Raw genomic sequence first — 23,568 nt, 5'->3', positions numbered from 1 at the left:
TCTACTACTTGTCCTGGCTCAGGTTTCGAGAAAAAAAATGAACGTCAGTGGAAAAGTAAAGCAGAGCCACCAGAAGTCCAATGAGAACATAAAGGTAAGTACAAAGACTTTTAAGTTGTTTCGTCATTTTGTCTTTCAAGTGTAAACATTGGTGGTAATTATTTCCCTAGTAGTGCTCAAATATCTCCTATACTACCTTTCTTGGGTGACTGGTATCATTTTAGAGAGCTTCTCATGAAATTCTTATTTTTTTCGGGTGAGGGTCAGTATTTTTATTTAAACTCCAAAACCAAAAACTTCCATGTAAATATAGAAGGCCAAGATTGCCTCTTCCATTTATTGTTGTCTTAATTCTTTTATATTAACATGTATAATCCAGCTGCAGCAGTCTCTGGACATGTAGTCTCAACAGAACAAAGCCATCTACTGTAAGTGGCTTGAAGGTCAGTCCTAAAGGACACTTCAGGGTTGGGTTGTGTGGAAAGGCACTTAAATGTGGTATTTCCTGTAAAGTGGTATTTAAATTCGTCATATTGCTGAGCAGCTCGGTGTCTTATTGCTTACACTTAAACAAAATTACATTTGTTTTGGTTTCTACTTTGCTGTTCCTTAAGGAAAAGGCCCACTCACAACTTAATCACCCATTATACAAAACACCCCAGCAGTCTTGTGAAGCTGTGGCCAAACATTAACAAATTATGTTTTCTGGCTGCTCTGTAACGATCATTGGAGAGACTTTCCCACGGCTGTTAAGAATTTGTGCCCTACCCGCGCTTTGCACACCTGTAGGTCTGTTGCACATGGCATTGCTGTTGTGGCACCTCACTTATGCCCTCTCTCCTGGTGACAGTGTAACTAAAGTAAAGCTTGTGAAGTGATGCTAATCCTTGCTGAATAGAAGCTTTGAGAATGAGAACATGGGTTCTGCTACTTTCCCATGTGATTCAATCTTTAGTTTCTAAAGGCTAATCAGGGGGAGGGGGAGTCTACCTTCTGTTTTGTTAGCATGTTGTAATCTAATCAGATATACAGTAACGGTTACTTGTGTTGGATGCCTTTCAGAGCCTTCTCACACCTTCTCAAAAGACTATGGGACCTGCCAGGCAAACCCTGCAAGTTCGTCAGGTTAACTCAGACCTGGGGAGGTCAGCTAAGGTTTGTAGTAGCTGTCCAAATTGGCTTGCATAAGATTAAGACTTGTAGATGTTGAATCACTCATGAAAATTGCATCTTTCAAGCCTAAATTTTGGAAATGATTTGTTTTTTAGGCCGGAAAGGTTGGTCCAAAGCGGAAGAATTGGACAGCTGAGCAAATCAGAGGATCAAAGAGGGTCAAGATGGAAGTCAAATCCACTCAAACAGAAGCAGCTGATGGGTTAATAGATGGCATGTCCAAAGAAGCATATGAGCTCATGGTCAAAGGTAGAGAAGGCAGCACGGTGCGCTAGATGGTCACAAATTTTCACTTTATCTCAAACTCTGATCTAAACCCTCTGCTGCTGTTGTAGAAACTCCACCTTCCACCTACTGGAAAGAGGTAGCAGAGGAGCGACGGAAAGCACTGTACAATGTTCTACAGGAGAATGAGAAGGTGAGTTAATCACTGAGATTCTGCTAATGTTTAGCTGCAAACTGAGCTGTTCCCACGCTCCCACTGACACACTTGACCTTTGGCTACTGACCAGCTGGCACTTGAGTAGCTCTGAAGCTCACTGAATTCTCCTCTATATAAAAGGTGCTGATGCTGGCATTTTTCTGCATTCACTACTTCACGATTTCTGTAACTCCTAAATTGTTTGGCTAGATTGCCTGTACAGTGTATTAACGTGAAGCAGTTTTCTGGTTTAGACCTTCCATGTGTAGGAGGTTGTCTTAACTTTGTGTTTGCATTTGTTGTTTCAGCTCCACAAAAGCATAGAGGCCAGAGATGAGCAGCTAACGAAGCTTCAGAGTGAAAATGAAGAGCTGCAGGAGCTCGCTCAACATGTCCAGTACATGGCTGACATGATTGAGGTAAGTATTAAAATTTGACTGCACATTGAGTTGTGGCGAAAAACTATATGTTAATCTTATCAGTTGTGTACCAACATTACTGTGGACAGTTTTGAGAAAGTGGAACTGGAGGGATGCACCAGGAAGCTTAAAATGTATGGCTAAACAAACTTTAAACAGATTGGAGTTCAGTTTATTGGTGCAGCCTCAACCGTTTCAGTGTCTTCTTTTTTCCACTCGGGGAAAATAAACTGCCCATCCTGTCTAGAGATGCTTTGCATAATTAAATCTTAACACTATATGCGTCTGATCAAGTTTTACAAATCTGGCTACTTGCTGCAGCATTGCAATTACAATTTTGGACTCATTCTGTTTAATCAGTGGGCACAAAGTAGTAACTTGGTGGTAAAAATTTCAGCCTTTTGAGCTAAACCCAAATTCCCTGAGCAGAGTACTTAACCAGGTGGAGAGCTGCATGGATAAACTGGACAGGACTGCACAGATGGGTCTGTTGGTAAATTAAACTTGGTGTACTCTCTTTAGAGACTGACTGGGAAATCTCCTGACAATCTGGATGAGCTCAGAGGGATTGCCTTTGATGAAGATGAGGCTGAACATGAAGGCGACGACTTGGCAGATCAGAGTGAAAACTATCCAGACTACAGTTACGGCTCTGCAGAAGAGCTATCGGATGATGAAGAACCAGGACCCTCAGGACTCCAGAACTAATACTGCATGACTGAGTAAGCTTTGACTGCAACGAGTACTTCGTTTGAAGGAGATGAGCTTTAAAGATGTGTATGTACTCTAAATTCAGCCTGCAATTTTTATTTTTTTTTAAATATATTTTTCATCATTGCTCAAGTTTAAGGGTCTTAAGAAACTAAGCCAGTGAAGGTTTCCTTTAACAGAAGACCCCTTGATGTGTCATAGTAAGAAAAGTACAGATGTGAACTAAGCTGCTGGAACCTGAAAGACTTCCATGTCAGGGTGTCCACAACCATTAGTCTAAAAGAAGTTTACCTTGGCCAGGTGAAACTAAAATGCTTGTCCAACGTGCTTCTTTTGGCACTTGATTTGTCTTGTGGCTCCTGTTGAGCGACAGTGTTTACAAATTTTACTTGAACACCTGTTTTTCCCTGTTGTGATAAGTTAAATGTGCACTGTTGGTCAGTTATTTACTGCCAGATGTGGCAAAGAGCATGGCCCTGAAATGTTGCCTCACTGTAAAATTTTGAAGTTGGTGTAAATAAACTTTATATTTTAAATCTTGACACTTATTGAAGCTTGTAGTTCTTGCTGAACCTAAAGGGTGAAGTTGCTACAGAAATGAGAAAATTATAAATGGGTATGCTGGGGGGGGGGGGTGAAGACTCCAATCGGTCCACTTGGTGGTGTTGGGATAAATCTTGAACTTTTATCTGTATTTTGAGAAGCGTTGCAGCTTTTCTCACTGATAAAGACCTCCTCGATAGCCTGTCATACTACAGCAAAGTGACACACAACTGACCTCAACTAGAGATGTCTTTGTTACTGTGCTATGGAAGGAAAAACTGACTTGCACTGGTGCTCCGGCCCATTTAGGATCAGAATATGCTGTATGTGGCTCACAATGTAAAATGAGTTTGACATCGCTGGCTTAGGCTGTCCCATATGGAAAAGAAATGTGATTACTCATGAAAGTGGCCACGTTCTCATTACTTTCATATATTGTTTTAGTAAGTATCCAAAACATACAAGTTTCATTATATAATTTTTCAAGGGATCTTATGTTTTCACTCATGCTTTTCATACAAGTTTCACACAAGACACAAACTTTATAAGATTTATATATCTTTTCCATATGGGGTGTCATGTCTTAACAGCATAAAATGGTCAAATCTACACAACTAAAATTTTTTTTTTTTTTTTTTTTGGTGTGTTAAGCTTGTATGCCCACTTTTCCGTATAAAATCTAGCTGCTGTGTAGTTGTAACAGTCCGATTACGTATGGATTTGCATATACTCATTAGTATTAATTTAAAACGGCAGGACTTAAAAAAACAAAACATTCTATTTAAGACTGAATGGGCTCCAGCCCCCTCACAACCCTGACAAGGATAAGCAGAAGAGAATGGATGGACTCCGTGTGGGGAAAGAGAAATCCAGTTTTTAATTATGCAAAAATAAACTTTATTGCAACTTCTTGATGAGCAGAGGAACCACGACGGAGAAGAGCAGTGTGCAACCACATGAATCAGTACTGAAGCTATTGACCAAGAAGATGGATGAAGTTCAGTTTCAGCAGTTATTATTAAAACCTAAATTAAACGTGCACATTTCGCCACCTTGTATTATATACGGTGCTAAAGAACTGAACAGTCCACCAATTAACTTGTTAAACAGGTCAACAGCGAGTTTGAAGAGAGAAAATTAGAGTTACTGGACCAAAATACTGTAATGCTGTTCACATCTCAAAAAGGAATTTAAATTTGGACCACGTTTTGCAAAAGGCTGCATGAAAGTAAAAAAGAAACAACTTTTAGTATCAACTTCACGCATTTACAGATTATATTACAAAAAGAATACCTTTCATAAAAATACTAACCGCTTGCTTTTTAATATGGCTTTTGGATTGTGCAGTTACAACCAGATGTAACGAGATCCTCATATTACGGGTTTGCCTTTTTTTCCTTTTTGTGCTTCCAAAGATAAGTCTGAGGGTTCTGGTCCAAATGTACACGCTGTATTGAAAATACATTCTCCTGGATGAGCTCTTATTAAAAGACCGTTTTAAAATCCCAAGATTTTTCCTTTGGTTATAGTAAATCTACTTAATAAAGTAACATCTCTATCATATAAATGCCCCGTTAGTTTGGGGACCTTTTAGGGAAAACAAAATCTATAATTACTATTAGCAAATCTTAATATTCTCCAAAATAACAATCTAATATAATTAAATTGAAAATAAACTCCAATTATAATCAAACACGAGTCGTATGGTAAAAACACAGAGGCCTTTTTAAACAAAAGACATTAATTCAAATACCAGACCTGAAAGTAGAGCATAAATATACAATCATTTACATAACAATGTGGTCTGCTCTAATACAAAATAACTTGACAGAATATTAGAATAACAAGGAGTAAATAATAAATATATGACATGTGAGCTTCTAAGTTTTGTCACTGTGCAGCAGCACCAGACTCAGTAGTACAGTTACAATGAGAAAAGCTGGAGATAGATGCCTCCCCTGGGTCAGTGTTCCCATTAAACCGTTCGCATGGAGCAGACCCAAAGTGTGGCAGAAAAGGCCAAAAGCTTAATGTCTTATCCTGCTATCAGCTCGCGTGCTGCCTCAACTGATCCTCTCTGCACAACTGCCAAGAAAGTGCATTCTCATGAGGTCCTCTGCCTAGTTTATTGCCCTCGACTGGCTCCTGACCTTGTAGGAAAAACAAACAAAACATACATTTACAAAGAGTATTTGTGTAATGTGCCAGCTCAGCCACAACGAGGCTCAAAAGGTCAAAAGCTGACGATATCAAATGGGCTTCACGTGTCAGCCAGGTGCAAAAAAAAGGAAAAAAAAAAAAAATCACATATGTACAGAAAAAATTGCACTTGTTAAACTGCAAGTAGGAGAAATCTCAGACGCAAACTGCTGCGTGAGTGAACACTGGGCACTGTGCTAAACCCCCGTCTCCCCTGGACCGCTGTCACCTCATCTTATTAATGTTCCTCCCTGCCAAAAAACACACAGGTCTTTCAACCACACGAGGATCCCTGAAAATTACGTCTTGAACACAACCACGTGTATCACGTGTAAACTAAGCCGTATTTACACGCCTTACAACAGTGCAGGTCTTCCGAAAGCGTCAGAAAGCACTTCTAATCTAGGTGAACGCATGTTAACAGTGATTATACAAAGATCATAGTATATTGCGTGGTACAATAAATCTGTAAAACTTGAGATTATTCAGAGAGTGCGTGAGACGGGTGTTCTCGGAAGCCTTTTTGACAGGAGGGTGAAGACCCGGTGCTTGATTTCCACAGTCTTTGGAGCAGCTCTCAGCCGCTTTGTGTCCAGTCAAAATTTGTGCTTTTCAATTCAACTTAACGTGACCGGTGTGTGCCTGGCTCAGACAGCAGGGTGAGGAGGAGGAGTGTAAGCGTGCGTCAGGAGGGGTCTAGGTTGTGTGTCCTTGTGGTTAAGACAACTTGTTTGGTGTTACTTCCTTTCAGGAGGCAGTGAGTAACAGTGATTAACTGCAGTTTAAGTGAAAACGTTTGTTGTTGCTAGAAAGCAGATCGATGAACAGATTAGTCGTTAACGGCCCTGTGAGGTGTGCTGTGTGGGTTGAGCTAAGGAGGCAAGTGCTGTCCTCGGAGGTCCGGGTGCAGTCCTTTTATCTTTTCAGTGATGGCTCAGAAGGCAGTGGTGACGGTGTTTCCTCGCCGTGTGCCCAGACGGATCATCTCCCCCGGCACAGTGTCCAGCTGCTCGTACGCCAGGCGCCCCTCCTCACCTGCAAGCAGCAAAAAGAGATTATTAGAAATAATGTGTCCATAGTCACCTTTCACATAACTACTGAAGGGGAGAACGGGGAAAAGCTACAATTTACTGATGGTACACAAACGCCTCATGCGCAGTTAGTTAAAAAGTGAATGTTTTGCAGAGAGGACAGCTTTACAGATACATTCACTAAGTGTGTGTGGGACTGTCACAGATTGTCTAACTTTCACAAAGACTGTTTCACACAATGTTCACTGAAATGGCATCAAACTCGGCGCTGAACTTACTGGTGTCTCCAGCAAGATGCCTGCATATTTTGCTGGGAATCGGGTAAAACTGGTTGACAAGGGTTAAGAATGAAACTTTGGACGAAGGCCAGAAGGAGCAACAGAATCTTCTAAAAATATTAGTGAGAATAAATCACTTGGCAAATGAAAGGTCGCTGGTTTGAATTTGCGTCAGGAAGGGCTTTGCCAAACCAAACGTGCAGCGTTGCCTGCTGAGGCGATCTCTTGTGGTGAAGGAGCAGCTAAAAGTAGCTTCTGTTAGTAATGACCACCTACTTCTCAGATGGCAGTATTCGTATCCCCACAATCAAGATTATGGCAGAAAGAAGGCAACGGAAGGACGTAACAAATTGACAAAAGAAAATATAAGAATCTGCATGCTGAGTTAAAACCCTCGGCGTTTGAGAAAAGTTGCCTTCAATGTAAGATTTTAAAGCGTCTGCAGAGAAAGTGTTGAAGCTCAAACATCTGCCCCAGAAAACAAGCAAGAGAAAACGTGTTTTTCTTGGAATTTACCGTCAACACTGCAATTAAACACATCTTAATAGCACTATAGTGTGTAAATGACCTCATGGCAGTTGTGTATAAAATGCAGTGGATTTGTTACGCACCGAACGTGAGCAGGGTTTCTATGGCCACGTGACGCAGCTCTTCGTCGGCTGAATCGCACAGCGCTACCACTGCTCTGATGCTCTCGACTGCCTGCGCACACAAACAAGATAAAAATGTAAAAATCCAAAGGACATGTTTCTCTTTATTGCATAAAACTGCTGTTTGCACAGTTTAGTAAACAACTACTGACCTCCAGACAGCTGAGAGCTGAGCAGGCTGCCCTCTGACTCTGCACTCCAGCCTCCGACAGTGCCTGGGTGTAGCACTCCACTGCCTGCAGACACACAAACAACCATTAAAAATGTGGCTCAAAAAGCAGAAATGGTGCGCCTACCGTTTTCTCTTGAGCATTACTCACCCTGGTCCTGAAGTGCTTGTTTGACGCTCCAGAAGAGAGGTAGTCAGCGGCTGCCTTGTTGACCTGAGGGTCCTCTGCAGTGAGGAGGGATGCCAGGGCCCTTAGGGTTCTGCTTCCAGGCCAGAGAGATGACAAAGGCACCTCCTCCAGTTCTGCGAGACAGCGAGGATAGTCTCCGCTGCACAGGACCTCTGCAAACACCTCTGAGGAGGAAGCCAACGCAGACACACGCAGATTAAACCAAGGATAGGGCCAGCTGTAACACTCACAGGCCTCATCTACACACAAACTTCCTTTCTACTAAATCCTGATTAGAGGTGAGGTGATCGATCCAGATACATCGATGCAAACGCTGGTATTACTATTGGATTGATACTAGCATGATAGCATCAATACTGTTGGCAGTCACGTCAATTTTATTTATAGCCTATAGCACATTTAAACAACAGAAACTGACCCAGAGTGCTTTAGAGACTGGCACATTTACATTACATTAAAAAAAACAAAAGGAAAAAAAACACACAGCTTCAAAACACACGAAAAGCTGAAAGCTGCGTTTTTCTGTGTTAACTAATTATTGTGGAAAGCAAAGGTCACAGTGATTTAGCTCAGAATTTGCAAATTGCTGATGATTCATCTCATAAATCATGAAACGCTGCTCTTCCCCAAGTTGTGGATAAAGCATCAAAATGTTAGCTCTAATATTTGGATTAACTTGGAGAAATCTTGGACTTGCACAGGTGGCCGTATATGCCACGTAGCACAAAATATCCTAATTTTGCGACTTAGGTTAAGAAAATAATTCGATTATTACAGGACGCAGCCAACAACAGAGGAATTCGTGTCATGATGTAAGCATCACAGCTTTTGCGCACCCTCTCTGGCCAGGTGCAGCAGGTGCGTCTCCATGTCCTGGACTTCATGTTGTAAGATGTAGCTGTAGAACTGAAACACAGTCAGGACGTCCTGAGAGAGCGCAGCAGCGGGAGCACTCTGTGCCGCCAGCAAGTCGCTCCTGTCCACCATCTCACCCACTACCATGCTAATCGCTGGAGAGGAGAGAAGAGATCGGTGCATTGTTCCAAGATAACGGCATAACATTATTTAGTTTCAGCTATACAACAAAAACCAAAGAAAACAAAATCACAATGCCGTGTTCACACAGCCTGCAGTCACAGTTTACCTCATAACATAAAGCAGTTTGTTTCTATCCATTTTCATCAGCTGCATTATATTCTCAGTTAAATGCAGATGTCTCGTTTCCCCCTCAGGAGCACATTAAAACCTGTTTACACCCTGAATACGTGAGTCAGTTGAAGCCCTGACTGAAGATGAAATTTTAAGTATAACCCGTGGTCTGTTTGCAGAAACAAAGAAGGGACGAGCGAACCTGTATCGGCGCCGTGTGGGCGGTTCTCCTGCAGCACCGCCGTGTAGCGCTGATTCATGTGTTTGAACACTCTGTCCAGCGTGGTGTGGAAAAGTCCCTCAGAGCCGCTGCACTCTGACCACAGAGTCATCAGCTGGGGGCGCTCCACGAGGCCCGGGAGGACTGAGGAAAACAGGGCAGAGCACGAGGTCAGACCACAAACCCTCAAACCTCCTTCATGCACCGTAACGATTTGTTTTTCTGCTTTAAAGTATAAGATGTATGTTGCTGTTTGGGATAAGTTTCCAGATTATGCAAAAACTACAGAGCCAACCTTGGAGGGGTGAAGCATGAGAAAAGAAAGGAAAAATGGAGGAAATCTGGTCTACGTGTTTAGATACCCACCATCAGCAGCAGATGTTATTGCTCCCAGTTTGTCCACGCTGATCTCTGCTAACTCCTCTAGCAGCTGGGTCTGTCCTGACAATTTAAGGAGGACACTGCGACGCTGCCAGACACTGACCCCACTGGTCAACATCTGCCATGTTACCAAGAAAAAATTAAAACATGTCAGATGCTAAAATTTCCAGAAGGTAGCTGGTGTTTTACTTAAGCAGGATGAATGGTAATTATGATATCAACTATCAGAAGGAGCTCTACCTGTATGAGGTGAATGCAGTACTGAAGGTGGATGACAATAGCCACGTCCAGATTCTCATTTCCAGTGGTAAGTGGGAGGGGGCTTCCTGCCACACTGTTGCCCACCCCGGTGTCCTCTGTCAGGGCTTCGCTCAGGTGTCCTCTGGCTTCTGGATGCTGAGCCCTGAGCAGCAACATACAAGAGTCACCACCGAGGGGCAGCGGTAACACACCGACTGTACGTGTAGTGAGTTTGTTTTTAAAGAGTCCAGTCGTCCTAAGAATCCTAAGAATTAAACTCTTCATTTGCTGCCAAGCACTTCAAAGTTCTCACAAAAGTTTTGGTATGGGACCTTAAAAAAACCTGCACGTGTATATATAAATAAATGAAACTGTAATGTTTTAGCCAATGCAAAATATTACACTCACCCGATCCTCTCTCCATCTGCATCAAAGATCGGAGACCTCTGTGGGGGAATGCTGATGACGGCGTTATCGTCTCCGGTATCATCGTCGTCAAAGTCAGAGGTGTTGAGGAAGTCAAAGCTCTCCAGGGCACTCTCCACAGTCAGACTGAGGCTAGAGGATCGACTCCTGTGACCCGGGAGACGGCACTGGGGGGAAAAGACAGGATGATGGGCATCCAAAGAGTATAAAAACAAGACAATAAAGTTTAAATGAACCCTAGGATGGCAGTTTCTCTGAAAATTTTAGTGCACAAGAGGTTCTGTAGATGTTAATGAGATGGAGTTTACCTTCAGTAGGTCTTCCAGACGCATCACTTCCTGCTCCAGGTCCTGCAGCTCTCTGCAGCGATGAGTCAGCGACTCTAATCTGGTCAGCAGGCTGTGGATGGCCTCCTCCAGGCTGCTCTCCAGGAAAGCCCTGCTTCCCTCTCCTGCCCAGCTCAGACTTCCCTCACCCTCAGCAGCGCTCCCACTGGGCGGCATCATTTCTGAGGAAGTCAGCCTCTTCACGAGCTGCTTCGTCAGGCTGCCCGCCTCCTCTGTGTCCAGTTCCACAGGTTTCAGCTCATCGGCGTGATCCAGGAAGACATCCTCGGGAGCCACTGCGGACAGCTGTCCATCTGAACACAAGGACGGGGCAGCTGAACCACAGTTGGAGCTAGAATTACGCTGAGACTCTGTGCGCTCCCACTCAGAGTCTTCGGCCGCTTCGGCTTCATCGCTGGCAATGCTGGCACTGTTCCTGCTGCCCCTGCTTCCTCTACTGCCCGTCTCCCCATCCTCCTCATACTCTTCCTCCTCCTCTTCCTCCACTAAATGCTCCTCTGCGATGGAGTCCTCCCTAGTTGGGAAGATTTGCGTAGGTAATGGTTCTGTTTCCGGAGGAGTTACAGTAATCTCAGGGTTGGACTGGCCCGGGGAGTAGGAGCTCAGGGCAGGGCTGGGGCTGGGCGTAGAACCAGACGTATCAGAGAAGGTGAAGGACAGACGCTTGCACTCAGCCACACCGCAGCCGCCGTTCTCGAAGACATCGTCGGGCAGTGTGGACTGAAAATAGAGACAGGAGAATAAATCTGTGCTGCAAACAAGATAAAGGACTGAGATCTGGCTGAAATCAGTGAATGAAGGACAGAAAAGTGCAGAAGAAAGCTCCTCTTGTTTTCCAAGATAGAAAAAGCGACGGCACACTATACTGATACTATACTTGTGATCAGATCTGAACCCAAATTGAATCGAACAGTGAGGTAAATATAAACAGAAAACATAGGAACAGCTTAACGAACATGCAAACAGACGTGCAAAGAGCCACACATGGCGTTCTGTAGTCCTTAAACAAAGGGACAAGGTGAACCCAAGTGTGTCCACAAGAGCAGAGAACTACATCCCCATCATGTCAGTGGGGGTAAGAGGGCACACAGAGTCGGGTTAGGAGGGTCACAGGGGCCACAACACACTCACATAAACCTCCAGACTGGATTTGGGCCTTGGCCGCAGTGAGGCCAGGTCACCAAACGAACGACTGCGCCTTAGCTTCTCTAGCAGGGTGTCTCGGAGCATGTGCAGGAAGGAGAAGCGCTGGCGCTCCACGGGGTAGGGCTGCCACTTCTTTACACAGTAAAGGCAGGGAAATAAGACAGGGTGTTGGGTATTTGAGGGCAGGTGGGTGAAATGTAGGATATACAAGATGGGGGCAGAGTGTGGGTATAATGGGAATATACAAAGAAAAGGAGGGAAACGGGCGAGGGTTAGTTTAAGGGTGGTGCCTGCACGGCTTAAGCATCAACTGGAAAAAATAACATGGGGCATGATTTACATCACGGTGCAGACAGTGCATGGGTTAGTGTGTTATGGATCACAGAATATGCTAACAACTTGCTTGACTCACAAAAAAGGAGGTGTCCTGGAAGGTGGGGGTCTCCGGTGTGCCCTGGCTGTAGACGGACACTCGTCTCTGGAGAGCTGCAGCTTTGCTCACATTGCCAGACGACAGAGTCAGGTCCTCCACGTCGAAGGGGCTGGAGAGGAGGATAAAAAAAGACAAAGCTCTTAATGACACTGCTTACATTTGGTTTCAAAAACCTACAAATGGGCAGCCCTAAAAATGTGGTGTAAAAAACCACAAAGATTCACTGTGATGCAGTCACTCAAGCCACTTCCTGAGGTGGTCTGTTGCAGTGTAAACAACAATATTTCATGATGGGTTTTCAACATGGGCTGGTAAAAACATCATTGATGAGGTGCTCCTTTCTGAAAATCAGTACTGAAACATTTGGTGCTGGCACTGGAGCTGTGTTTGGAGACCTCTGACCACAGGTGTGCACAGCAAGGCATCTCGGTTGTGTAAAAACAAAGTATGAAGTGGGTGTTACTATGATGTTTCACCAGCAGATGGCAGGACCCCACAAGGCATGCAGACCCCGACTTTAATGCTGTGACACTAACAACCGTTGTAGATGCTCCAAACATATGGCCGGTCCAGCAACAAGACTAAAATAGTTCTGGACTACCTCTGAACAATCCTGCTACCCAGCAGTGATACCATCTGGCAGCTGCCAACTCATTATGTACCCTAATTCGTGCAACACCGGTTAGATTCAGCGAGCTTCTACTTACTACCATGTGACTTCCAGGTTGAGTTTGATGGTCCCGAGGTCGTTGACGTCCACAGCCACCACCTGAGGCACGGCAGTGAATAGCTCCTTGGTCTCACAGATGACGCTGCCCACCAGCATGTGTGTGGCCAAACCCTTCAGCTCCGTCACCTGATGGGCACAAACTTATGTTTGTTTCTCATTTCAGTGCCACAGCGCAACGTGTTAGACACGAGGCTATCTGGGTTTGTACAGACCTTGATGTTAATAAGGTCAGTAATGAGGGGCATGAAGACCATCTCGTCTCCATCCCAGCTTTGCCTGGAGTTTACTTCAATCCTCCCCTTCAGCTTCCACCGCTGGCGACCGTAACGCATGAAGATCTAAAGGAAGGAGCAAAAAAAAAAATTTAACCACATAACTTTATAATGGCTGAACTAATAAGCTAATTTTTTTTAACTGCTCACTGTTTGTCTCACTAAACCAACCAGCTAAGTGCTAACTTTGGAGCTGGGTGGAGTGTACAGTGGTGTTTCACTGAAAGATGGCCAAAGCTGTTGCTACATAAATATCATTACAGCGGTTTCCAGCTGAAAGAGTCACTTGTGTCTATCTGTCTCAATCCTGTTAAAAGTAGACCCAAGAGTCAGCAGTTAGGGCAAAGAAAATAAACTTGCCTCATATTGGTCTCCAGGACAGAGTCGAGCAAATCCTGCCAAACCTGTCAGATAGAAGTGACAGATATTTATATTATGCACAAAGAGGAGAGAAAAAAAAACAACATCATTTTGGGGGGGGGGGGGGTTACAATGAGTTAAGCAACGTTAGCTCACTTTCTTATTCAGAATGAATTATTGCACAATGAGACAAGCTGCTTTTAACTGTCAAGCATATTTTTGTCATGACTTTTCAGGGATTCAGGGTTTCTAACTTGGTCCATGAGTGAGAAATCTTAGGATTTTTGCTCCAATGAATATAAAATCATCACCAAAACATCTGGATTCTAAATAATCCCAGTGTGTAAATGACTAAACTTGCATTAACTTCTCATGTAAATCATTCACGTCCCACCTTTCATTTTGATATGAAACTCCCCGAGCAGGTTCTCCAGTTCGCTCTCAAATGCGCTCATGTTCTGGAGGACGGAACGAGAGAGATAAGACTCATCACACAAACGGCCCTCACAAAAACGAGAACAACAACAGTAATCAAGTTATCTCTGCAGGCTCTGACAAAGCCGGTCAACACCAAACTACAGAGGAGACGGGAGGGCGGGTCTAAGCCCTCGGCACAGGTGGCGACAGGTGCGCTTGTTATTGGGATTTAAAGGTAAGTATCTGGCTTTGCAGGTTAGTGTTTACAAATCCCTGTAAGCAGTAATCTGTATCATATACTTAGAGTGGGTGCTGTCAGACGTGACTACGTTTAATGCGCCCTGTTCTGCGTTTATATATAATCTGCAAATATCTCTGTTTAAATGTCATAATAATTATTGTAACCCTACAATTACAGTTACTTTTTACAGCTCCATTCGCTTTACAGGACTAAGAGTCTGCAGCTGACAGCTCTGAGTACCTCGGTGTATTCCTTGTACCGACGATTAACCTCCGCGATACTCTCTTTGGTGCCTTTGGTGGAGGGCGAGGACGAAAAGGCCTGCTTCATCCGGATGGCACCCTCTCTGAGACGGCTCTGGATGCAGAAGGCCTCGTATAGCTCATCAACCTGCGCACACACACACACACACACACACACACAGTCCCCTCCATCTTTAATCGGCCCTCACGAATTTGTAGGCGGGGTAACACACACGAGACAGAAACTTGTGCAGTTATGAAATAAAGTTATAAACTTCCATATACATGAAAACATCCCCGGGCAAGGAGCAAATTCCCCAAAACTTCCAACTGCCATGTGAATTTTTCTGTGTTTGCTTCCCACTGGGTTTCATTCACGGATGGCACAGCTTCAGGCTTGTGCAATGAGAGCAGAAATAAGCACAGACATGATTAACTTTTGCTTTACACTTTATTTCAGATACACATCTGGTCACATGGTCAATAAGACTGTACAGGAAGTCCAAAACAGAAAAGGCCTGCAGAAGTAAACACAGTAAAAAGGCTGACATTGCACACACAGACAGAAAGACAGTCATCAAGACCGACAGGAGAGACAAATGGATAAACTAAGAATGGATAAAAATGTCCTGAAGTAAGCTGGCACATGCAGCTGCTGTATATCTGTGTAACTCTAACCCGACGCCTGCACTGTCCCAGTCTGCGAGCCCAGTGGGACACTCCCACGGCGAGGCAGACGGGGTTTAGAGCTCATTTGTCTGCCCGACTGCAGTTTGCAGCACTAGCCTGACCTAACCCAAACCCGCAGGGAGAGGGAACGATTCCATCAACATCCTGCTGTCTCAGTGTGAGCTAAAATGTCAGCGTTTCAGCTGAAATCAAATCACGATGATGCTGAAGCAAAAAGCTCAGCTCAACAGATTCACTCCGCCGTGAAGCCACAGGCACAGCAGATTTAGATGATTTTATTATGAGCAAAGCTTTGGTAATGAAGTCATTATAATTCTTTATAATAACGCTGTTTCAAACGTTTTTAATTGTTTCACATTTCCAAACACAAGTGCTCCTTAACCAACCCTACTCTATAAAAATCAAGTTCTCCTCATCAATATTTGTATTTCCTAAATTTTTCACATACTTCATTAAAATTCAAACATTTAAAAGGCTCCAAAAACAGACACGAGTCATTATGAAACAACACTGAGCTGTAATCCCAGCACTTTTTGAGGATGCGGTTGACTCACTCAGAGCCATTGTACCAACAACAACATTTAGCAGCGGTCCAGATTTTTAGCGTCCTGTCCTTTGAATCTTTTGGCTTATTTTGAACTAAAATTCACATGTGATGAAGCGGCAGGCGAGCAAAAAACAAAACACCTCTGGTGAGCCTCATCAAAGGGAAATATCTCCGGCCGCCTGACGAGAGCGCTGAAATATTGATGCCTCGCGCTCTTTATGGCACTCATTAGGGAGAAGCAGGAGAAAATGGGCTATTCTGGCTCCTGTCGTCCCAACAGCTTATCTAACTGTTTGTTTGTGTATCTTTTGTGCATCAGCCGAACGCTGCCAGCCTGTTTGTGAGTGCAGACTTTTTGCACGCGCCGACGTGCTGACATGTGCATGGAGAGCGAGTTTTTGCAAGCGGTGGGTGGGCAAAGGAGTGCTTCTAATAAAAAAAGAGTGAAAGTGGTTTGCGGTGGGATGGATATTAGAGTGTGTAACTCTTTTTGACACACACATACGCACAAACCCACCCACTCCACCTTATACCAACTAAGCCTTCACCACCCCCCACCCTCAACCGGGACCCAGCCCGTCTGTCTGTCTGTCTGTGGTATGTGATGTATGTGGCGGGGCGGCAGCAGCTGAGCTGAGCCGGCTGAAAAACAATTTCAAACCTCAACTGTTATTCTCAGCACTCGGAGAAAATAACGGGTTTTGTTTACGATGAAGGGGAAAAACACAAAACGTGTTTTTGTGCATGATCCAAGGAAACTTTTTACACCTCACATAAATAAAGACACGACTACAACGAGGTATTCATTGCCTAATGAAAAGCCATCATTCTTTAGAGGCAATCAGCGGCCGTATCATATTATCAGCTTAATGGTGCCAATTTTTGTCCCCAATTACAAAAAAGCCCTTTGCTGCCTTCGAGGAAACGTCCTTTTGAAGGTCAGCCAGGCTCCTCCACTCCAGAGGGTGGCCGTCAGCATATTGCTGAGCCTTGGGCACATTTCAGCCCAGAGGAAAAAAACCAAAGAAACATGAAAGGCAAAACACAAAGAAACAAGAGTAACCTCAGCACAGGAGGAAGGAGAGGACTGCACCCGGCAGAAGCGCTGATGCTCTTTTGGACGCGCATACACACAGACAGACGGACATGTGTTATACATCCTGATAGCAGCTCCTGTGGAGATCTCCCCACCTTTCTGCCCTTTGTCTCCATCGGTTATGTATCATTCAAGAACCGTAAAATAAATAACTAAAATAAAAAATAAATTAAAAAAAGAATACATCTGAAACATTACATGGTTGTAATTTTGACAAAGGCAGAAAATATACAAAAAATTGTAAAAAAAAAAAAAAATCAAAACAAAACACTACATCAATTTTCTTTTAATGGAAGCTTCCCTAAATAGTAAAAATCCATTTTTTCCCCACTGTGGATCAACAAAGAAAAACAATCTGCAGATTTCTCAGGAATAAAAATAATCTTTTGGAAATGTTACACCAATGCTAATAACAGTAATTTTAACATTAATTAAAATAAAAATATAAAATATGAACATTTAAAGCACTTCTTTAATCACAGGAAGAGTACTGTTTAACAGGCCGCCCGTAAAGACCATCTGAACCTTTTTAAATCACCTCTCTACAGAGACATTAAATGGAAATGTATTCTAAATTAAGTCCTCTATTGGACTGTGCTAATTGCAGCTCGCTGCGATGACAAATAACCTGCACGGCTCAGAGACCGAGGGATTATTGGAATTACTGGGGAATCAGTTATGCTCAGAGTGAGCACGATATTGCATATTTATGTATTTGGTGTAAAATAAAAAAAATTTTGCATTTTGAAACCATTTTGAATGCATCCCTTCCTAAAACACTCCTAATAACGTTTTCTTGGTAGTTTGAAAGGCAGCTGTGATTAAGAATCGCTGAACGTTTTAAAGGATTATCTCACTATCATCAGTGCGTATGATTTAAAAACGTGGGGTTTTAGATATTAGCAGTGAATCTTTCAGATATGGCAGCAATCCTCTTAAGATATGGCCATTATTCTGGATCATAGATGGCGCCTCGCGCACGTGCACACACTTTGTGCCGGGGGACCAGTGATTATAAGCAGATTAAAACAGGCGGGCCACACCAAACAGCTTCAAACACACATGAAGCTCTCTGGGGAGCTGTGGGTGTGTGTGTGCGCGCGTGCCAGTGGCAAGATTAGCATTCAAGGGAAGTGGGGAAAGCAGAAAATGCCCTATATTACAAATAATCACATGTAAAGCATGCACACTCATTCTGGATTGAATTTGGCACGTGTTTAACACACACGCGCTCTCTCAGGGGAAGAGGAGACGTCTGGCAGACGATCGTCTCACCTTCAGTCTATTTAATGATGCCCTGCTGATACCAGCGGTCAACACCCACTCCCCCAAACACCCCCCACCCCCACACACAGATATATATAGTCTCTGTCCCATGCAGGACATCATATGGGTTGTATCGTGCCACCTGCTTCCTCCATGTGTGCCAATTACTACTCAGACATCTGCAGGCAGCGCAGGAACAAAAGAGCAGAGCTGATGTGACTCACAAACTAACAACTTGCTGATGGATGATTGTTAAGTCATCCCTCACGGCAGCTGTCCTACACAAAGAGACACGCCTGAGCCTGAGCAAAAACACTGACAAACATGTTCACGCTTACTGTAGCTCAGCTGCTGAAACGCCATTTCTTTCGCTTTTTTTCCCCACTCGCAGTGTCTTTGCTGAACAATGTTTTGTTTACACATGCACTGACCAATCACGTACATGTGTTTAAGACATGCGGAGTAGTCCAGATGAGTTTATTGTTCCCCATCCTATATGTTGCTTTTAGTTCTGAAGTCCTCATCTGTCCCTTTTGGTGCAAAAAAATAGAAAAAAAACAAAAACTAATCAGCATCAGCTGCCTGATAAAAAATGCATACTTCCTGTTTGCCCTGTCCTACATACTGTCGATTTGTTTGGACCATAACCAGCGTGTTATAAGCCTTCTAATGCAATCATACAAGTCACACGTCCCTCAGACTTTATGTCCTTACCACTACAGCTACTTATGGTTACTGATGCGTAGTTTAAGTCAGTCTGTGTGATGCTGAAGTTGTTTCTACATTATATTTTCACACATTCTGCCCAGTGTCAGGAAAAATCAGGTCGGGACATTGGCCAAAGATGCCCTTGAACACATGTAGCACACAGCAGGTGACAGTCCCCTGCAGACATGTCTGTTAGTCTGGGTACAGTGGGTAGCAGCACACATGGCGCCCAGTGAACCAGATATTTGTGCTCTCACATGCACCTCTGTGAAAGTGAGTGATGATTAAAGAAAGTTTGGGCTGAAAATGACTTTTCTTTTCCAAACTCACCGGCCACTCCATTAGAAACACCTGGTCAGCTGCTTGTTGATGCAAGTATCTAATCAGCCAATCACATGGATCAAGAGGATGTTTTCTCTGGACACTTTGGGCCCTTTAATACCAACTGTATTACTTTTAATTAGAAGAGAAACTAGCATCTGATTAATTTAAAAATAAAGACACCATTTGTCAAGTCACAAGTTTGAGTCTTTTCTTTAAACTATTTTATCTCTGATAAGCTACACAAAGTCAGATAGTGAGTATAAGGCAGGGGCAGGGATAGCTCAGTAGGTAAAGTGGTCGCCCCATGATCGGAAGGTCGGCGGTTCGAATCCACTTAACGGCTACCCTGAGGTACCCCTGAGCAAGGTACCGTCCCTACACACTGCTCCCCGGGCGCCTGCTTAGTGGGCTGCCCACTGCTTCACTGAGTGAATGGGTCAAATGCAGAGAAAAACAAGTAATTTCCCCATGGGGATCAATAAAGTATCCATTATTATTATTATTATTATTATTATTAAATAAAAACTGATTGAGTATTAGGCTTAACTTTAGTTACGCTTCAGCTTTTGAGTTTTTTTACATGGCACGATAAATCAGACACTTCACTGCTATTTCAAATATTTACCCTTTCATTCAAATCTATTTTTGCATGAAGCCTGAAAGAACAGAAGAGCTTAAGAATAACGCTAAGCAGTACGTGTTTGCTTAACATCATCCGTCACAAGACAGAACAAGCGCCGACTTCTTTTATCTCTCTTATCAAAGTCAAAGTGGAGCAAGCTGCAGATACACTTCCTGAGTTCCCTCTCATTTTTTCCCCCCATCTTTGAGGGCCGTGTCAATCGCTCCTCGCTGCAAACTGCCCTGACCCAGATTCCCTGTTGCCTTCATCCCCGCAGAATCGCAGTCACGCTGCTGTGTTGTTGTTTACCTGTGTATGCTTTTGGGACAAATGTTCTGAAGGTGGGTTTTGTAGTCGAGATGCATGTGAACATAAAGGGTTAACGCCACCCAACAGACGGCCCCATCGAGCTCATCGGGACTTCAAAGGCTCTGTCTCCGGGTAACCATGGTTACCTTTGGAGCTGCGCTGTTGTTTGGGCGTGTGTGCTCTGATTGCCTGCTGTCACATCTGATTTGACGCACAGCGAGGAAGACCATTAAAGCTCTACAAAAGGCGATGTGGAAGAAAAGTCAAAACCTTGTAGGGGATTAATGTCCCCAAATGGCAACCTGTGAGGTGACTACAAAGAGGATGCAGGGGGCCAAAAATCCCTACCTGGCAACCTCAGAAAGGATGTTTTTACCTCAACCATGGAAACAGCTGGAAACTTCCCTAATATATAAACAGATTAGAAGAGCAGGAATGCTAAGCTAATGCCTGGCAGCAAAAAAGCAGGTGAAGTTACGCCTAAAACTGCAGCTTCACTCAATAAACTCAACGTGAAACCGGTGGAAAGAAAAGTTGTGAGAACAACAAACATTTTAAGAAATGTGTCTGTCTGTCTGTTTTTGTTAAGAGTTACGCTTCAGTCACAAAGGCCTGAGAAATATCAGTCACATCCTGGGAGCCAAAGGTTGATAAAAAGCGGTGTATTCTCTAATCGGTTGGCGAGTCGTTGCTGGAGGTTGCTGGGTGAAATTGGTCACAAAGAGCTGCTGAGATTTTGTAGATGCAACACCACTAACTGTGTGTCATTAACATCACGCTCACTGTGACAATACAGGAAGTATTGAAAAAGGCACCATTTACCAAGCCCTAGAAACTGGTCTGCGACCATTATGCAATCCTTGGTCATAAGGCAAACTACAGGCAACTGTAGCTAGCAACCAAAGCACCCAATATGGCAGGCTGCTCTTGAGCAATGTGTGCATGAGAAACCTCGACATAGTGTTGCACCAAAAATCTCTTTGCAATTGCTTTGGTTGACAGCAGATTGCTGTGGTCACTCATAGTTTGCATTGAACTTGCATGCAAACAAACTACTTTCCGAGTGGTGCTGAAAACAGGAAAAATGTGACAACAATAGCCTTCAAAGTAAAACTTTGAAACATTTTAGCTGTAGTGGTGAAGCACAGCTTTCATTCTGAAGGCAAACATTCTCCGTTTCCAGTTTGCATCACTTTTTTTTTTACTAGATTTACCAAGTGCACGCAAACTGTCTGCGACCATGACAACCAAACTTTGTCCATAGATAACAATTTCCACCTAGAATCAACATCTAAACATGTATCAAACTCTCTCTTGTGTGTAAATCCATAGTAAAAATGGGCCCTTAATAGTTTCTGATTTCTGTGTTTATGCTAGTGCTGTGCAGGTAGCTGGCTTTCTGTCATGATCAACAGCTACTTTCACACTTTAGTCTTTGCACAGCTCAAAAAACAAAACAAAACAAAACAACGCAAGATGTCATTTTTCTGAGCTTTTCATGTGATGGTAGGTAGGTGTTACCTTTGAACAGCCAACTCGCTGAGTGCTACAGTTAATACCGCACCGATACGGTTTCAAACCAATAAAATAGATGCATTTAAAACTATCAAACATTTACTTAGAAACAGGTAAAAATGTGCATCAGCACTCTGTTTCCTGGGTGAATGCTTGGATGGGATGAGGCCTTAAATACCGGTTTCAGACTTAAAATAAGCTCTTAATCAAATGCCCCACGGACTTACATTAAAAAGTCCAACCGAAGACTCCCATATAGATCGCCTCAAATACTTTCTTTGGTTTAGAGACTGACAAAACAATAAATATGGCTGTAAAGAAATCCGAACAGCCTTACCTTGCTAATATGAAACTCCAGACGTCTCATGTACCTCTCGATAGTTTTGATTTGCTGTAGAAAGACAGCGCAAAAATTTACAGGTCAGAATTTGGCTTCATCTGTTTTTTGTTTGCACCACAGATTATAACAAGGTAATACTTACATATTATACAGCAAAATGTGCAGAAAATACAATGTTCTGTACAAATATGTTATTATAAGATTCACACGATAAACTCCAAACTTGAGCGTGTGTTACAGTAGCCCCTCCCCTCCCATCATCTTACCTTGTCAAGATCATACAGCACTCCCTGGAGAGAAAACACACGCAGACACACACGTGAAATTACAGAGTTACTAAAAGGTAGGGCAGCTTATCCAAGATCACATTTATCTGCCATCAGGAAGAAACTGTTTTTCCTGTGTGCACACATCAGGCAGCCACGATGGCATAAACAATGAAAAATATTTCCATGTGTGCGTTCAGGGTGACCGTGGCTCAGGGGGTTGGGAAGCGTACAGTGGGGCAAAAAAGTATTTAGTCAGCCACCGATTGTGCAAGTTCCCCCACCTAAAATGATGACAGAGGTCAGTAATTTGCACCAGAGGTACACTTCAACTGTGAGAGACAGAATGTGAAAAAAAAATCCATGAATCCACATGGTAGGATTTGTAAAGAATTTATTCGTAAATCAGGGTGGAAAATAAGTATTTGGTCAATAACAAAAATACAACTCAATACTTTGTAACATAACCTTTGTTGGCAATAACAGAGGTCAAACGTTTACTATAGGTCTTTACCAGGTTTGCACACACAGTAGCTGGTATTTTGGCCCATTCCTCCATGCAGATCTTCTCGAGAGCAGTGATGTTTTGGGGCTGTCGCCGAGCAACACGGACTTTCAACTCCCGCCACAGATTTTCTATGGGGTTGAGGTCTGGAGACTGGCTAGGCCACTCCAGGACTTTCAAATGCTTCTTACGGAGCCACTCCTTTGTTGCCCGGGCGGTGTGTTTTGGATCATTGTCATGTTGGAAGACCCAGCCTCGTTTCATCTTCAAAGTTCTCACTGATGGAAGGAGGTTTTGGCTCAAAATCTCACGATACATGGCCCCATTCATTCTGTCCTTAATACGGATCAGTCGTCCTGTCCCCTTGGCAGAAAAACAGCCCCATAGCATGATGTTTCCACCCCCATGCTTCACAGTAGGTATGGTGTTCTTGGGATGCAACTCAGTATTCTTCTTCCTCCAAACACGACGAGTTGAGTTTATACCAAAAAGTTCTACTTTGGTTTCATCTGACCACATGACATTCTCCCAATCCTCTGCTGTATCATCCATGTGCTCTCTGGCAAACTTCAGACGGGCCTGGACATGCACTGGCTTCAGCAGCGGAACACGTCTGGCACTGCGGGATTTGATTCCCTGCCGTTGTAGTGTGTTACTGATGGTGACCTTTGTTACTTTGGTCCCAGCTCTCTGCAGGTCATTCACCAGGTCCCCCCGTGTGGTTCTGGGATCTTTGCTCACCGTTCTCATGATCATTTTGACCCCACGGGATGAGATCTTGCGTGGAGCCCCAGATCGAGGGAGATTATCAGTGGTCTTGTATGTCTTCCATTTTCTGATGATTGCTCCCACAGTTGATTTTTTCACACCAAGCTGCTTGCCTATTGTAGATTCACTCTTCCCAGTCTGGTGCAGGTCTACAATACTTTTCCTGGTGTCCTTCGAAAGCTCTTTGGTCTTGGCCATGGCGGAGTTTGGAGTCTGACTGTTTG

At 43.6% G+C, this 23,568-nt stretch overlaps 2 protein-coding genes across 2 annotated transcripts in view; one reads left to right on the top strand and one right to left on the bottom strand.

Moving 5' to 3' along the window:
* Window positions 1-37: 37 nt before the first annotated feature.
* On the top strand, window positions 38-2,721 carry gmnn (geminin DNA replication inhibitor). The gene is made up of 6 exons (XM_085346731.1): window positions 38-94; window positions 1,063-1,155; window positions 1,269-1,422; window positions 1,509-1,591; window positions 1,903-2,013; window positions 2,536-2,721. Exons 1-6 carry the CDS (start codon window positions 38-40, stop codon window positions 2,719-2,721), a joined length of 684 nt encoding a protein of 227 aa, XP_085202857.1.
* A 3,172-nt stretch (window positions 2,722-5,893) lies between these two features.
* ripor2 (RHO family interacting cell polarization regulator 2) overlaps window positions 5,894-23,568 on the bottom strand; it is a 68,965-nt gene continuing 51,290 nt past the window's right edge. The window contains exons 5-22 of the mRNA XM_085346180.1: window positions 22,072-22,095; window positions 21,803-21,856; window positions 14,387-14,536; window positions 13,883-13,946; window positions 13,489-13,532; window positions 13,069-13,194; window positions 12,834-12,982; window positions 12,106-12,235; window positions 10,509-11,267; window positions 10,183-10,367; window positions 9,775-9,937; window positions 9,520-9,652; window positions 9,136-9,297; window positions 8,621-8,794; window positions 7,746-7,948; window positions 7,578-7,661; window positions 7,387-7,477; window positions 5,894-6,501 (exon numbers count right to left, since the gene is read on the bottom strand). Coding sequence (XP_085202306.1) covers window positions 6,401-6,501; window positions 7,387-7,477; window positions 7,578-7,661; window positions 7,746-7,948; window positions 8,621-8,794; window positions 9,136-9,297; window positions 9,520-9,652; window positions 9,775-9,937; window positions 10,183-10,367; window positions 10,509-11,267; window positions 12,106-12,235; window positions 12,834-12,982; window positions 13,069-13,194; window positions 13,489-13,532; window positions 13,883-13,946; window positions 14,387-14,536; window positions 21,803-21,856; window positions 22,072-22,095 — 2,796 coding nt within the window. The 3' untranslated portion in view covers window positions 5,894-6,400. The remainder of the gene's footprint in view (window positions 6,502-7,386; window positions 7,478-7,577; window positions 7,662-7,745; window positions 7,949-8,620; window positions 8,795-9,135; window positions 9,298-9,519; window positions 9,653-9,774; window positions 9,938-10,182; window positions 10,368-10,508; window positions 11,268-12,105; window positions 12,236-12,833; window positions 12,983-13,068; window positions 13,195-13,488; window positions 13,533-13,882; window positions 13,947-14,386; window positions 14,537-21,802; window positions 21,857-22,071; window positions 22,096-23,568) is intronic.

The sequence above is a fragment of the Diplotaxodon limnothrissa genome, linkage group LG22 (genome assembly GCF_057381915.1).
Source record: "Diplotaxodon limnothrissa isolate DT_005_m linkage group LG22, D_limnothrissa_male_GT1.1, whole genome shotgun sequence".
NCBI lineage: Eukaryota > Metazoa > Chordata > Actinopteri > Cichliformes > Cichlidae > Diplotaxodon > Diplotaxodon limnothrissa.
Note: the sequence above shows the minus strand (reverse complement) of the source record. Positions and strands in the feature narration are given on the sequence as shown.